Source organism: Amblyomma maculatum, chromosome 3, assembly GCF_055883805.1.
Source record: "Amblyomma maculatum isolate TAMU_Amacu chromosome 3, ASM5588380v1, whole genome shotgun sequence".
Taxonomy (NCBI): domain Eukaryota; kingdom Metazoa; phylum Arthropoda; class Arachnida; order Ixodida; family Ixodidae; genus Amblyomma; species Amblyomma maculatum.
The window spans coordinates 26826878-26843208 of NC_139346.1; the positions used below are offsets into that span (position 1 = coordinate 26826878).

General features: G+C 46.3%; 1 protein-coding gene across 2 annotated transcripts in view; it reads left to right on the forward strand.

Moving 5' to 3' along the window:
• S6k (Ribosomal protein S6 kinase) overlaps positions 1-16331 on the forward strand; it is a 96695-nt gene that overhangs the window by 72295 nt on the left and 8069 nt on the right. The window contains exon 15 of one of the 2 annotated variants that reach the window (XM_084597392.1): positions 10849-14392. In XM_084597392.1, coding sequence (XP_084453518.1) covers positions 10849-11161 — 313 coding nt within the window. In that variant the 3' untranslated portion in view covers positions 11162-14392. Of the gene's footprint in view, positions 1-10848; positions 14393-16331 lie in introns of those variants that run through there. The other variant, XM_084597393.1, reaches the window with a different exon arrangement.

Consider the following 16331-nt stretch of genomic DNA (forward strand, 5'->3'; position numbering starts at 1 on the left):
CATCTTTCTGGAATGGCGAGGCCTATGACAGGCAGGCTAGTAATTTTACCCTTATTGCATTTCTTGATGTGGAAAAAAGAAAAACCAAACGGCATGTCTTTTGCTGGTTGCATTTTATAAATTTCCTAGAATTCATGATAAAACTTCCATAACATACCATATTTACTCGAATCTAACGCGCACTTTTTTTCCGATATACCGTATTTACTCGAATCTAACGCGCACCTTTTTTCCGATATATCGTGTCCAAAAATTGGGTGCGCGCTAGAATCGAGTACGACCCTAAATCTCCGATATCATATCGCCATCGGCATTTCAAAATGGCCGCCTGGTATGCACTTCGAGCCTACTAGCTGGTCTAGCTGTCTATGCCTAGCTGCAGTAGCGTCCTTCGTGTGCTCTGGTACATGTGCTTTGGTTAGCCTACCCGTTTTCTGCGATTGACCGACCAGTATGGACGTGCCGAAGATTCGTCGAGTTCATCATGATGCCGCATTTAAACGGAAAGTCATCGTGTGTGCAGAGACGGACGGAAATCGGGCCGCATCACGCGCATTCGGAGTTCCGGAAACATGCGTGCGGGACTGGCGCAAGCAGAAGGAAAAGATTTTCGGCAGCAAGGCTACACGAAAAGGTTTCAGTGGACTGAAGCAGGGCCGGTTCACCAAAATAGAAGAGCGGCTCGCAGAATATGTTCTAGAGCAGCGAGCGGCGCAGCGGCCAGTGACGACGGACCTGCTCAAAGTCCGGGCGATGCAGCTAGCCCTACAAACAGGGCTAACGCAGAGCGACTTTAAAGCGAGCAGGTGCTGGCTGTCTAATTTTATGAAGAGGAAAGGCTTTTCTCTTCGAAGGCGGACAGGGATATGCCAGAAGTTGCCTGAAGAGTACGAAGAAAAGCTGCACAGTTTTCAGCGGTTCGTTCTAAGTTTGCGCCGCAAGTACGGCTACCACCTCGGCCAGATTGGAAATGCCGATCAGAAACCGCTGTACTTTGACATGCCTGCCACCACAACCGTTGAAAAGAAGGGGGCGAAGCAAGTGCGCGTGTTGTCTTCCGGCCACGAAAAAACACGCGTCACCGCAATGCTTTGTTGCACCGCGGATGGACACAAGCTGCCCCCGTATCTCATATTCAGGCGCAAGACGCTCCCGAAAGGAATCGTGTTTCCGAGTGACGTGATTGTGCGCGCCAATGAAAAAGGTTGGATGACAACGGACTTGGTCGCCGACTGGATCGATAACGTCTGGCGCAAGAGACCCGGCGGCAGTTTGGGCCTGCGTGCGATGCTTGTGCTCGACGCTTTCAAGTGCCATCTCGACCAACGCATCAAGGACAAGCTCGCTGCGTGCAACACCGACCTTGTCGTGATACCAGGTGGCGTGACATCGCAGCTCCAGCCGCTCGATGTTTGCTTGAACAAGCCAGTGAAAGATAGGATTCGCGCGCTGTACACCGAATGGCTTGTGAGTGCCTGCCATGAATTCACTCCCAGCAACAGAATGAAGCGTGCCTCGCTGCAAGAGTTCACTGGATGGGCGAAAGATGCGTGGTGCACGATACCGTCTGCCATGGTCATCAAGGCCTTTAAAAAATGTGGCATATCGAATGCCATGCACAGCACCGAGGATGAGATGCTTTGGTCCGTCAGCAGTGACAAGGAGTTGTCTGACAGCGACGACGAGTGAACCTTGTGCCGGCATAGTGACAATCTTGGCAAGATAAGCCGTTTCCTTTTGTGTGTGTGTTTTTTAGTGCACCGAGATTAAATCTTTGCTTTTCCAAACGAGACAAAGTTGTATTGCTGTATGAAAGCGTTAGGTGCGCGGTACTCTTTTTCGCGGAGAACGGGTGCGCGTTACAATCGGAGCTTTTTTTTTTACGGGGGTGGGGGTCACGAAAAATGGGTGCGCGTTACAATCGAGGGCGCGTTAGATTCGAGTAAATACGGTATGACACAAGGGCTGAAGGCATTGTTTCAAATAAGATATAGAATCTGCAACCAAAAATACATATAACTGAAGGTTTAGGGATTCTGACTACATTAACATAATAATGCCCATGTCCACCCTTAACCCAACCTTCTGGTATGCCTTGCAGATCCTCCTTTTCTGAAGTGATGCATGATGAAGTAAAAGAGAAAATGCTGTGTATGACATTTTCCTGTGGTACAGTGAAAGCTTGTTAATTCAAACTTCCATGGCTAATTCTTTGGATAATTTGAACTGCCAATGTCTGGATGTTCTTGCTCTGTGTATTCTGCTCTCTTTGCTTGGGGTAACCCACTGCTGTAATGCACAAGCATAATTTTAGGTTAAACATATGCTTCCCATGCACAATGCACGAAGTGAAATAAGAAATGCTTATAACTCCTTTGCGGTATCCTGACTTTAATGATTGAGAAAGTATTCCCGTTGATAAGTTCTAAATAAAGCTCTTCAATCCTGCTCAGGAAGTTAGTTTTCTTGAGTCGGCTGAGCTGGCTTGTCCGCGCATGCATAGTGCATGCTGCTGCGAACAAAGACCGGGGAAGGGAGAGGAAGGGGAGAGATAAAGCTCAGCAGAAGAGTGGGCGCACCCTTGCGCTTCGCTCCCGAGAGCCACTGCTGCATTGGTGCCCTTTCGTTCCTTCACCCACATGACTTGCAGACGTCACGTGCTAGCGCGGCAGCGATCAGCGCAGATGCGCACGCCTTCGGGGGACGGGCGCAGCGCTGCCCTAGACCAGCCGTTGCCGAGCTGTGCCCTCTCATTCCTTCCCGCGCGTGGCTTGAAAACTTCACGCGGCAAACGGCCGAGGGGATGCGGTAGTCTTTGGGGGAGGTGCACCGTCCAATGCGTGGTGCGGAGTTCGATATATCGAAGGACCGGTGAAATTGAGTTCGCTATACGACGCAGCTTTCCTGTACTTTTACATGGGATTTTCAAGGGGATATTCCGTGAGTTTGATATATAACCTGTTATGTTCGGGGCGTCGGAGCCCCGTGCGCGAGGAACCTCTCGATTCGATTGCTGGGTAGAGACTACTTTACTGTGCTTTGGGAGAGAGGGGAAGAGAAAGAGAAGAGAGAAGCGCGAGCACCTGTAAAGAAGGCATTGCTTCTCGTGCCCTGGTCACGCACATGGTCGAGAACGGTCCAGTTCCGAGGCAACGCACGGCTCGGGTTACGTCCACGCGTCATCGTTGGCACAGGCAGAGGGGACCCCCGCTGGTCTCTCCGAAGCCGCCAGCCGGAGGTGCAAGGAGGCATTGCAATTGGAGCGGTCGTGCGTCCGTTTGCTAAGAGGCGGTGTGGCAGTGCGTCGGTGCGCACGCTTTCGTGGCTACTACGCCCCTGTGACCTGCATGTGCCAAGTCCAGTACATCTTTTCTCGCTTCTGCCGGAACAACCAATATCTTGGTACCTCGAATAAGGGAACCTTGCTGTAGCAAGAGCTCAGGTCCCAGCCTTGAGAACGCAGAAAATTCCTGCCCAGGCAATCTGTGCAGATCTCCGCTTGACGCAGCTCTCATTACGCGGGACAGCAATAGATCCTCCCGGCTCAGTTTTGAGAGTTGATTTGGAGACAGTTTTATGCTCGGCGTGGAAGCCAGCATGAGCATATCTGCCGAAGGGTGTGGCTCATCTACTTGAGTGGGCAGTGGCAGCCTGCTGAGTGCGTCAGCATTTTGGTGCAGGCGTCCAGGCCTGCACACCAAATCATAATCGTACGTGGCCAACTTCAGACACCATCGGGTCATCCTAGGCGAGAGTATCAGCAGTAACTGTTTTTCTGCCATGATGCCGAGGAGCGGTTGGTGATCCGTTAATATGGTCACGTGCCTGCCAGCGATGTACTGGTGAAAATGGCTCACGCCGAAAACTACTGCCAGACCTTCCTTGTCTAGGTAGTTTTTTTCTGCGGCTCCCAAAGCTCGTGACGCGAACGCAATTGGGGCCTCTCTGCCGAATGCATCTTTCTGGGCTAGAATCACGCTAACGCCATATGGTGATGCATCCACTGACAAAAGTGGAGGCTTTGTCTCATCGTAATGCGCAAGCACTGTGGAGCAGCAAATCAAACGCTTGAGCTTGTCAAAAGCAATCTGGTGCCTTTTCTCCCACGTCCAGGGTGTTTTTCTCCAGAGGCTTGTACAGCTCTCCGGCAACCGTAGCTCTGTTTTCTAAAAACCGGTCATAAAATGCCAGAAGCCCTAGGAAAGCCTGCAGAGAAGTCTTATCCGTCTGCTTTGGAGCCTGAAGGATAGCCTGGACTTTTTCCTCAGTTGTATGAACGCCTTGTGCGCCAATCTCATGTCTGAGAAATTCGACTGACTTGATGCCGAAGCAGCATTTTTTTTGCTTGAGGCGTAGGCCTTTCTCGCTTAGCCTCGACAGGACTTTGTCTAGACGTTGCTCGTGCTCTCTAGCGTCCTTCCCACTGGCAATAATGTCGTCAAGGTAAACACTCACCCCAGGAATTCCTGCCAGTGTTGTCTCCATCATACGCTGGCGCAGCGCAGCGGATATTCCAAAAGGAAACTTTTTCACTCGGAACAGTCCTTTTGTAGTGTTGGCGGTGAGCACTGCGGCCGTCTCGTCGTCGACCTTGAGCTGCTGATAAGCCTGGTATAGGTCTAGCGTTGAGAAGATGGTTCCACCACGCAACTGTGCGAATACCTCCGCGATTGTCGGTAGCAGGTACGCCGTCTTCTTGGCCACTGCGTCAACTGTGCTCCTGTAGTCGCCGCAAACACGAAATGTTCTGTCCTTTTTGCGCACCCACACTAAAGGTGTAGCCATTTCGGCATGCTGCGTTGGTTCCAGAATGCCTTGTTGTTGAAGACTGTTGAGCTCTTCATCCATTGGCTTTTGATAAGCAAGGGGCACTGGATGCACCTTGCTCTAAATCCAAATGAACCAAGGGTCTTGTGTAGCCATCGATGTCTTCCGTCGTAGGCCTTCCGAATTCATATCTTCCGCCATCTTTAACGCTTCGCGCTTCTGCTTTAGCGCATTAGCGCGCACAGGTTTAAAGTTCTTCACAATGGAATTGTATGCCTTTTTGCTGAAAAGTTTCTCTGGTAAAATAACAAAATATCCTTCTTTATCCGAAATGAGGACACGCAATTGTTCAGATGTCAATTGACCAAGGGTGCGAAACCTGACCTTTTTGCGGACCCCCCTTCAGTCCCCTTCAAGGCATCCATACACTCCACAACGCACCTCGGTTCTTCTTTGCTTTACATCGTTTGCTTCAAACGGTGTCTGCTGTTACTTTGCGTTCTTGAGTGGCAGTAGACGGCCCCCGCCCCAATCGCCCATGGTATAATAAGGCGAACATACTGAAAACGAGGCTTGCACAACCAGACAAGCATGGCACTCTGCCAAGTTTGCTTCCCCCACTTGCTAGAGGTAACGTAAACACATCACATCGTGATGTTATCGCTGCGCTCCATCGTGGCGCATTGCCAAGAAATGCGTTGTGGAAGGCGGGAAACAAGGGAAGTGCCAATAACTGACGCCTTTTTCTTTTTTTTCAAATTCTTGGGTGAAATTGAGTGTGGGTGAGCTCATTATGCGAGCGAGTTCGTTACGCGAGTAAATGCACTTTTACCTTACTGCAAATGGTTCTTGTCAGTTTTTTTCGAGGCCATTCGATAACTTGAACATCGAATAATTGAAACTTTTTACCGCTCATGTGAAGTTCAAATTAAAGAGCTTTTATTGTATGTAATCAGGGAAAAAAAAAATAAAAGAATGGCAAGCACTCTTCGTCTTGTTTATTGCAGGATTCACATGGGGATCTCAAATAAAATTAAACTGGAATTGCTCAGAAATGTATACCCTAGTGAAAAATCCAGTACAACAGAGTTTTGTATATACCAGTTTCTTGTGCGGGTAGGATCTGCATGAAACAGTGTGGAGCTGCGATGTTACAAACTATCGTTCACTTGGCTTTTGGACATTTGGACATTTTTTGAGGGACCAGAAAAAATGTCCAAATTAACCGAAAGCTCCAATTATTGAATGGGCCTGAAGAAACTGTCAAAAATTATTTGCATCACAGCAATATTTTCTGATGAACCCTGCATGATGGTTATCTGCATTTGAGATGGTGCCAAAGTGAGGATGATGTATTTTCCTGGTTTTGTCAGGTGCTTTGCTTTGTACTCACTGTCGGGAAGGCCCTCTTCACAAAATGGCATTTTGAGGATGCTTCACTGCACTGTCCATGCAATCAAGCATTGCGGTGATGTGCACAGTGCAATGAAACTGCAAAAAGTTCGGAAATTCTGGATATCAGTTGTTTTGAATTTGATTTGGAATTGAGTAACAAACACATTCGACTCATATTCAAAATTTTGAATATTACACACCCCTACTTTGGTGTCACTTTACCAAGTAGGACAGCAGTTCATGTTAAAAAAGGCAGGGTATAGCTAGCGGCTGCGGAACAACTGACCACGGCGGTGGTCAGACCTGTGACGCAGCAGGGGGTGCTAAGAAAGCCTGGCTCCGCTGGACAGGCCGCCATTGGAAACTGACCCTGGCAACGTTTAATGCTAGAACCCTAACTAGTGAAGCTAGCTTAGCAGTGCTGTTAGAGGAACTAGAGGGCATGAAATGGGATGTCATAGGGCTTAGTGAGGTTAGGAGGCCAAATGAGGCATATACTGTACTGAAGGATGGGCATGTACTGTGTTATCGAGGCTTACCAGAGAGGCGACAACTAGGAGTAGGTTTCCTTGTCAATAAGTATATAGCGGGTAATATAGATGAATTCTATAGTATTAATGAGAGGGTTGCAGGCATCGTAATTAGGCTTAATAAGCGGTATAAACTGAAGGTTGTACAGGCCTATGCACCTACATGTAGTTATGATGACCAGGCAGTTGAAAGCTTCTATGAAGATGTAGAATCGGCAATGCGAAAAGTAAAGACGCAGTATACTGTACTAATGGGCGACTTCTATGCCAGGGTAGGGAAAAAACAGGCAGGAGACAAGGCAGTAGGTGACTATGGCATTGGTTCTAGGAATAGCAGGGGGGGGTTACTAGTTGAGTTTGCAGAGCGCAATAACTTACGAATCATGAATACCTTCTTCAGCAAACGGAAGAACCGGAAATGGACATGGAAAAGTCCTAACGGAGAGACTAAAAATGAAATCGACTTCATAATGTGTTCAACCCCCGCCATTATGCAAGATGTAGAGGTAATCGGGAAAGTGCGATGCAGTGACCACAGGATGGTGAGGTCCCGAATTTGCTTAAATCTGAAGAAGGAACGCAACAGATTAGTAAGAAAGAAACCCATCAACGAATTAGCGGTGAGGGGGAGGGCAGAAGAGTTCAGGATCTCGCTACAGAATAGGTTTTCAGCTCTAACTGAGGATGGCGACATTACCCTAGAGGGAAGGAACAATAATTTCAGAGATATCATTACTGAGTGCGCGGTAGAAGTAGGCGGTAGGATAGTTAGAGAGGATACCGGCAAGCTGTCTAAGGAGACGAAAGATTTGATTAAGAAACGCCAGAGTATGAAAGCTTCCAATCCAACAGACCAGATCGAATTGGCTGAGATATCAAAGCTAATCAATAAGCGCAAGGTGGCCGATATAAGGAAGTATAACATGGAGAAAATTGAGCATGCTGTAAAGAACGGGGGAAGCCTTAAAGCGGTAAAGAAGAAATTGGGCATAGGCAAAAACCAGATGTATGCGATAAGGGACAAGGCGGGCAACGTCATCACTAATATGGAAAAGATAGTCAAAGTAGCCGAGGAGTTCTATACAGATCTCTACAGTAGCCAAAGTAGTCAGGACCGTAATGAGATTGGCGGTAGGGAAAAACAGTCAGACGTTCCACCAGTGACGAAGGACGAGGTCAAGAAAGCACTAGAAACTATGAAAAGGGGGAAATCAGCTGGAGAGGATCAGATAACTACAGATTTGCTGAAGGACGGGGGGGATATCGTGCTAGAAAAACTGGCCACCCTGTATACGCAGTGCCTGGTGTCATCGATGGTACCGGAACCATGGAAGAAGGCAAACATTATCCTCATTCACAAGAGGGGACTCTAAGGATCTTAAAAATTACAGACCAATCAGCTTACTGTCTGTTACGTATAAGGTATTTACTAAGGTAATCGCTAATAGAATCGGGACAACCTTAGACTGCAATCAAGCAAAGGATCAAGCAGGGTTTCGGAAACGGTACTCTACTATCGATCATATCCATACCATCAATCAGGTGATAGAAAAATGCTCGGAATATAACCAGCCCTTATACATAGCATTCATTGATTACGAAAAAGCATTTGACTCAGTTGAAACCTCGGCGGTGATGCAGGCATTGCGAAATCAGGGGGTAGACGAGCCGTACCTGAAAGTGCTGGAACATATATATAGTGGCTGCACAGCAACCATAGTTCTGCATAAAGAAAGTAACAAAATTCCCATAAAGAAAGGTGTTAGGCAAGGAGACACAATCTCCCCAGTACTATTCACAGCTTGTTTAGAGGAAGTCTTCAGAGACTTGGAATGGGAGCAGTTAGGGATAAGGGTAGATGGAGAATACCTCAGTAATCTGCGATTTGCTGATGACATTGCCTTGCTAAGCAACTCGGGGGATGAACTGCAAGTAATGATTGATGACCTAGACAGGAAAAGTAGAAAGGTAGGCTTGAAAATCAATATGCAGAAGACTAAGGTAATGTTCAACAGCCTCGGGAACGAACTGCAGTTTACATTAGGTAGCGAAGTACTGGAAGTAGTAGGCGAATATGTCTACTTAGGACAGGTAGTAACCGCAGATCCCGACCATGAAAAGGAAATAACAAGAAGAATAAGATTGGGATGGAATGCATTTGGCAAGCACTCGCAGATTATGTCTAACAGCTTACCGGTATCGCTCAAGAGGAAAGTATACAACAGTTGCATCTTGCCTGTACTCACCTATGGGGCTGAAACATGGAGGCTAACCAAAAGAGTTCACTTAAGTTGAGGACAACCCAGAGCGCTATAGAACGAAAAATGGTAGGGGTAACATTAAGAGATAGAAGGCGTGCAGAGTGGGTCAGAAAAATAACTCAAGTTACAGACATTCTAGTAGAAATTAAGCAGAAGAAATGGACATGGGCAGGACATGTAGTGCGAAGAGAGGATAACCGATGGTCGCTGAGGGTAACAAACTGGATTCCAAGGGAAGGAAAGCGTAGCAGGGGACGGCAGAAAGTTAGGTGGGCGGATGAGATTAAGAAGTTCGCAGGGGTCAAGTGGATGCAGCTAGCACAGAACATGGTTAAGTGGAGACATATGGGAGAGGCCTTCGCCGTGCAGTGGGTATAATCAGGCTGGTGATGATGATGATAGCTAGCGGGGCCCGTATTAAGAGTCTTCATTGTTTTCAGAAATGTTGTTTTCACCCTCACCCTCGAGTCACCTGATTCCTGGAAAGGCCGGAACTGTGGCGAAAACCAGTCTTGGCGCATGTGCACTGCCGCTCTTTTTCAGGCACTGCGAGATAAGCAAAAGGTAGCGTAGTGTAGCATCCCCTACAAAAGGGGATCAGTGGGATTAAAGGGACACTAAAGAGAAAAATGAAGTGGGCTTGCATCGATAGAATGCCAGTTCTTGGTTACAAAAAAAACCACTCTTACTGAAAACAGAGCTGTTATAAGGTAGTAATGAGGAAGAGCTGTAATACAGGTATTGCCGCCACAGCCGAAACGGCCGAGGCTCACAGCTACAAATCACGTGACGCGCAAGGGATTCCGGAGGCTGACAAATGCAAATTGCGTTGGCCGTTTGAATGCGGTAATTGGTTTTGACTCGAATATGATAACATGCTTTTATCACACATAAATGACGGCGAAGAGACTAAAGTACAACGTAAATGTTGCAAGGCAAATATAAAAATATACTCATTTCGTCCGCTTGTCGGTAGATGCCACTAGTGTCTCAGCTAGCAGGCCCTACAGGCGTCCACTTCAGTTTCGGTTATGTTCTGGCTCACGCACTTCGTGCGTGCTCAGAACTGATAGTTTGGTTTGGGCCTGTGGCGCCTGAAATACGAGGTCAGAGCAGCAGATGCGCCTTTAAGTGCGTATCGCGCGCCAGCAATCACAGAGGCTCCTCTTTCGTCAGTATGTGCGTCATCCTACCCTACTACGTAGTAGGAGGAAACAGTTTGAATTCAATCGGCGGGAACAGAAAAACCTCAACTTCTTATCACAATATCTCAGCAATAATTCGATTTTTTGCTGCCGGATATGCAGCGGCAGTGTCACCAAATGCCATTTATTAGATTTTGATAGCATATTTGGGTGTCTTTAGTGTCCCTTTAAGCTTAGCATCTTTCTGACAATCTGCTCATTAATAAAGGGCAAGACAAACGCTAATTCATTGGGCTGCCCCATGTTTTGTTTTATGCTTTTTGTTGACATTCTTTGGTGTGCATTCTGCTTGATCGGTATAGTGCACATTTTGTTGCAAATGGCATATTATGGCTTTCGACTTTTGTGATGATGCTCTACCTACCGTTATTAAAGGTTGTGAATGCTTTTGTTTTCCTATATAAAAGATTCAAAATTTGATGTAACTTCACCATGGCAAACCTTTGGCATTTCCTCTGCGGAATTCATGTTGCACTTGAGTTTGCTGGAGATGGAAATAAGAGGAAATTAGTGCAGGTTTAGGAACTGGTAAGGGGAACTGGCTTCTGGTAACGCACTGTCTGTGACCATTTGTTACCAGTCTGATCACTGGTAACTTGGCAGTTGCTCATGTAAATGCACCGTTTGTGTATGGGGTGGACCGAGAATGAGTTTTTTAATATTGGCTGGGTCTACCTTTTTTCCCTTCAGCCCAGTGTCCAAGCGGCCCCAGCCCCACTTTGGCTTTGCCCAGTCTCCTCTGGTGACATGCAGTGGAGGTAGCCGGACAAATGGTGGCCTGCCGCCCTCGCCACTGGACGAGCAGATGGACACGACCAGTGGACCCCTCCCTCCTCCGCCTGCGGCTCCTGCTGTGGTTGCGGCACCTCCTCCACGTTCACCAGCCATCCCGACAAGGAGCAAGGCAGCCCCGCCACCCCGACCCAAGGCACGTGACGACGACGAGCATCCCCGCTCCCGGTCGCGCCGCCTACTCGCGTACTTGGGTGCACCCTTCCGCTGAGCACCGGGCACATGCACAGTCTTCACTCTCTTCCCCTCTCCCATCTCTTGCACCAATGGTTTCCTCCTGAGAGGCTTGGGGGAGTCTGTCGACAAAGCATGTTGTTTGTGTGGGTGCGGTGCTTGCCTTGTCTCATCCTTCCCAGCATGCCTGGTTGTACCGTTCTCTACCCTTTCGATTCTAATAGTTTCTTTTCAACACGGCCAAAACAGATTTGCCAGGGTGGCGCAGGATGAAGGCTTCCCTAAAAGCTTCTAGAGCTCTTAACTGCCAGCGTCCTTCTTTACTTGCTCCGCTCGGTAAAGCCATACCATAATTGCCGGCTTGGATCGGGGGAAAAGTGAGAACCCTGCCTTACCAGGTGTCACTCACGGTGTGCCTTCTTTTCTGTCAAACCACACTCATGCCTTCACTTTTCCATCGCACAATGTGAGGATGAGGATCTTTCATTGCTCTGGTCTGAGTTTTAGGTCACTTTTCGAGCTGGAAAACTCTATCTCAGTCACTCGCCTGTAGCTTTTCATTGTGAGAAGACTGGCAATAGCTTCTGTGGAAGGAAAAGAAATATTGGGCAACCGTGTGCAGGTTTTGTTTTGTGTTCGTGGTCTTGTTTCTATTATCGTCTTCCAGCGAGTGCTCACTTGGACATTTCAGTCCCTATTCCACATTAGCTCAATGGCCTTGCTTTTCTGGTTTTCACAGGCCAGATCTTTTCTGAAATTTCACCATGAAATCCTTTCAAGGCCAGCTATGGGTTACTTGGTGCACATAACTGTACTAGGCTTTTTTCTCTATAGAGATCTTTGTTCACTGACAGCCAGCTTGCACATTGTGTTTTCATAGTTGTTTCCATGATTTTAGTGCTGGCATCATCCTGCTGTAGATGGACGGCACATCTCCAGCACAATGGTCGAGTGGCTGGTGGTAATTCCTCGTGTTTTATGAATCGTGGCTATCATTTCTTTTACATTTGTGGTGGTCTGTCTCCAGACTGGCTCTATAAAGATGCCAAAATGGCTTGGCGACTTTAAGCCAACCACCTGTGGCTTCCTCAGTGAAGCTTGCACGGGCCCTTATTCAAAGTGTACGGCTAGTTTCGTCCAGGGTCTCTCATTTATACTAGGCTTGTTTTCCCACATGTGAAGTATTGAATACAATGCAACCCACTTATAAGGATGTTGAGAAAATGGGAAAATAGAAACTTTATAACTACTACGTTATATCTGGTCCGGCAGACATAATTTATATTAAAAAAAAAAACTCGTGTAGGCTTGCTTGTGAGCACAAGTGAATCTGGTAAAAGAATTCTTTTCATACTTTTCATTGTAAAAAAAAACAATGAACACTTCTTTAAGAGACAAAGTGATAAAATGACTTTAGCATGCTTAAAAAATAGGATATTTGCACTTGCTTGAGCAGAAGCTGAAGCTTGACAATCACTGTGCATCGCTACCATTTTTAGCTCGTATTTGGCCCTTTTATGTGCACAAGCCTGATCAGTGACTAGGGGGCAGCAGAGCACCTTGTGGAGACACGTTTCCGGAGTAGTGGTGTCTCCACGATTCACGGTACTGTTGCCATCATCAGAAATTCAGACCAGTCTGCTGTTTTGATTCATAAGAAATCATCTCGCACTTAGTTTATACACAGTCTTTCACAAATGCAGAATTGATTGTAATCCAGCCACATCCTTTGTTCGGCAGCAGCCTAGCAAGCGCTTCCTCTCTTCCTTCGAGTGATTTCCGCATGCAACGCAATCTCGCGGATTTCTCCATTTCTTTTTGCCGGTACGTTTGTCATATTTATGTCAAGTTTTCACTTCACAATATATTTTATTTTTATTAAACATTCAAACTTTCATGCTAAACATCTTTCGAACAACCAAAATTCAATCATATCCGGTAAAGTCGCTGATAATTCTAATTGATAATTGTGTATAGTGAATTTTTGTGTGACGCAATGGGAAAATTAATAAATTCATAGAATTTGATTGTTGTAAGCAATATATTATGTCCAGTCTTCTCCGGCCATAACTGTTATAAATGTTTTTAGTTTTCTTTAACAACGGGATGTATGTTTGCTGAACAGAGTACAGGCCACCGGCGGTGTCTTGATTTGCCTGGCTTTGAGAGCAAGGTAGGCACCTGGTCACATCAACCCCATCTTCTAGTGATGGTGCATAGACATCTTTGGATGGTGCTTCATCTAGCTAGAGTATGTTCCTTCAGAAAGACGGCTCTCCAGCAGCAGTTTTTAATTTTGTTCCTCATTTACATAGACTTTTATACCTGATCTGTATTTGTGTGGCTGCTGGCACCAATATTTTGGAATATGCACTGTTACACACTTCCAGCTGCTTGTCTCTCCAATCGCCATTACCCATTTCCGGAGCCGGACACTCAACGTTCATTTGGGGGTGTTGAGGCTGCTAGCTTGTGCGCAGCCATCGCAGTGGTCCAGCTTTCTTCCTGACACGTGTGACTTTCATGCATGCATTTGTCTGACAGCCAATAGAAACTTCAGTCTTCTTCCTTTCCGATGCTTGTACAGAACAGGCTGGTCCTAATGCCTCTCTCTTGCAGGTTCAAAAACCATTGTTGTTGTGATAGCAATTTTCTGACAAGGATTTTCTTAAAGCATATGTTGGAAGTCTCTTGTGTCTTGTGGTTGTGCCATGTGCTATGGGCAAGCCATGAACACTAGCTTCAAATGGCAATTGTCACTTTTTTAGTGCAGGATAGATTGTGTGATATGGTCGATGGCAAGGATTGAGCCAGAAGTGGTCTTGCTTTATCCTCTCAGAGAAAGGCGGGCTAGTTGGTGATTAGCAGTAATATTTATTCTCATTGCAGCTTCTTTAGTGCAATATTTTCCCATCTTAGGAATGGACAATTCAAACAATTTGTGATAGGGAACTGCAGATTGTTAGCGCTGCACTTTGTTGAAACTAATGGTTAACCTCAGTCGTCAAGTAGAAACACTAGGTCACCATTTTTTACAAATGCCTGGTGCATCTGTTCTGATCCAGCTGCATGTCGGCCTCATGTCATTGTTCAGGTAAATAAAAAAAAAGTTAAGAGGACAAACGCAAACTGACATATGCAAGCAGTTTTCTTTGAGGGTTCCATTTGGTCAGTTTTGCATTGAACGTCCGAGAAATGAATATGTTTGTGTACCATTGGCAGGCTGTAAATAAAAAATATATTTTTGGCTTTTGACGAGGTTGTTGCTTGCTGAGTAATCCGGTTGCACCACAGTCTGCAACTAGGCAAATCGAATGATTCCAATCATTTAGTGACTTTGAGTCTGACTGTTGTTTTGCTTTCATTTAGCCTGAAAGGTAAGAAATGTGTTGAGGCATCAATGACGCCAGGTTGTCATCTGATCTTTGTATGCGGTATTGCGTGCAGTTTTTGTGCCTACAACTTTCCTCCATTTTGTGCATGCCGGTTTCGCTACTGTTGTCAACCACACCGTGCCGTCTCAACATGTTGCTTGCACGGGGTAAACTGCACAGTTTTGCACAGACTATGGTGCCTTGAATGCTTTTCTTGGCATATCTTCCTGGGCTTGACAATGAGCTCACGTTAGTTTTTCATGATTCAGACTAGCACTTGCCATTGGTATCAACTGAAAAGAGAAGCAGTGTTGTTGGTGAGCATTTAAGTGCTATTTTCTTCATTGCTTTGTAAACGTACTTGAATATTTCGGGAAAAGCCAGCAGCATATTTTTTGGTGTCAGAACAGATCAGTTTCTGGGTGGTGTGACAGAAATGGTTGCCGTTTCAACAAAACTGTTATCATCGCCGCAATTCTAGCATGCACCCATTACTTAGGTGTTGCTCGTTAATGTCACAAAGTTGAAAAGGCACAGATAGTGCAGAAGCCTGGAGTGATGTCGATGTATGCTTTCATGTTAATCTTCACAGCTGTAGCGATCAGTCTGTGAAGCAGTCTTCATTCTTGAACCACAGGAGGGAAGTCGAGTAGGTTTCAGTTAGTGGCAGCAGCGGGAAACAGTGAATACCACAGCCCAAAATTGGACCTATTTTGTACAAGATGCTAACTTTTGACACAAAAATGCCCAACCAATATGTTTGGATGATAATGTTGCTGGTGCTGTTCATAGTCTGGTTTTAGCTTTGTCCAGTTTTATGGACCTCATAGCGAGACTCAGTTTTTCATGAAGATGTATGCTTTTAATTAAAATTGAGTGAATGCACTATTCCAGCGAGCGCTGAAGAATTGTGAGCAGTGTGCACTTGAAAGCTGTAACTGTGACTTGGGTAGGAGCTGACCTCGACAAATAACTTCACTCGTCCATTATTTCATCTACGTACATTTGCCTCGTAAAGTTATTTGTGTAGCAAGAATTTGGTCGAACCTTACTTCTCCCCCCTTAAAAAAACACTAGAGTTTTAAGCCCAAAGGTCCAAGAAAGGGTTCAGATAGGCTTCAGAAATGCCAGTAAGAAATGATTCGCTCCACTAGTCAGCTAGTCATCTTGAAAGCTGTCCACCTAGAAACAGTCTTCGGCTAAAACATGCGCACAAAACATTGCTCATCTCAGCAGCGGACTAGAGAAGGTTGATTTATGGCATTTAATGTCCCAAAGCGATTCGGGTTATGGGGGAGACTGTAGCCGAGGGCTCCAGAAATTTCGACCATCTGGGATTCTTTATCGTGCACTGACATCACACATCACTTCGGCACAGTAGTCGAGCGTCCTAATCACTGCACCACCCCGGCGGGGCCGACTGGATAAGGATCAATGTCGTGGCAGTGCAGTTGTGGAGATTGCGAGAATATAACTGACGTGTGGAAATAAGTTCATCTACTGATGCCTTATTTTCTGGCACATGCAGCTGCTATGCTCCTCGTTTCTGAGGACATTTCTCCCGTGTTGTTAGAGCACTTGGCTTCCCTTGTCGGAGGGAGGCGGAAAGCAATGTGGCCGTATTCTGTGTGATGTCAGAGCATATTAAAGAACCCTAGATGGCCGAAATTACCCCGTAGCCTTTCACTGCGGCGTCTCTTACAGCCTGGGTCACTTTGAGACGTTAAACCCAAACCAAACCTAGTCGGCATGAGCAGTCAGTCTATTGAAAGCACAATATGATAATTCTTATCATCACTTACACTATGGTGCATTGTAGACAAGCATGCAATC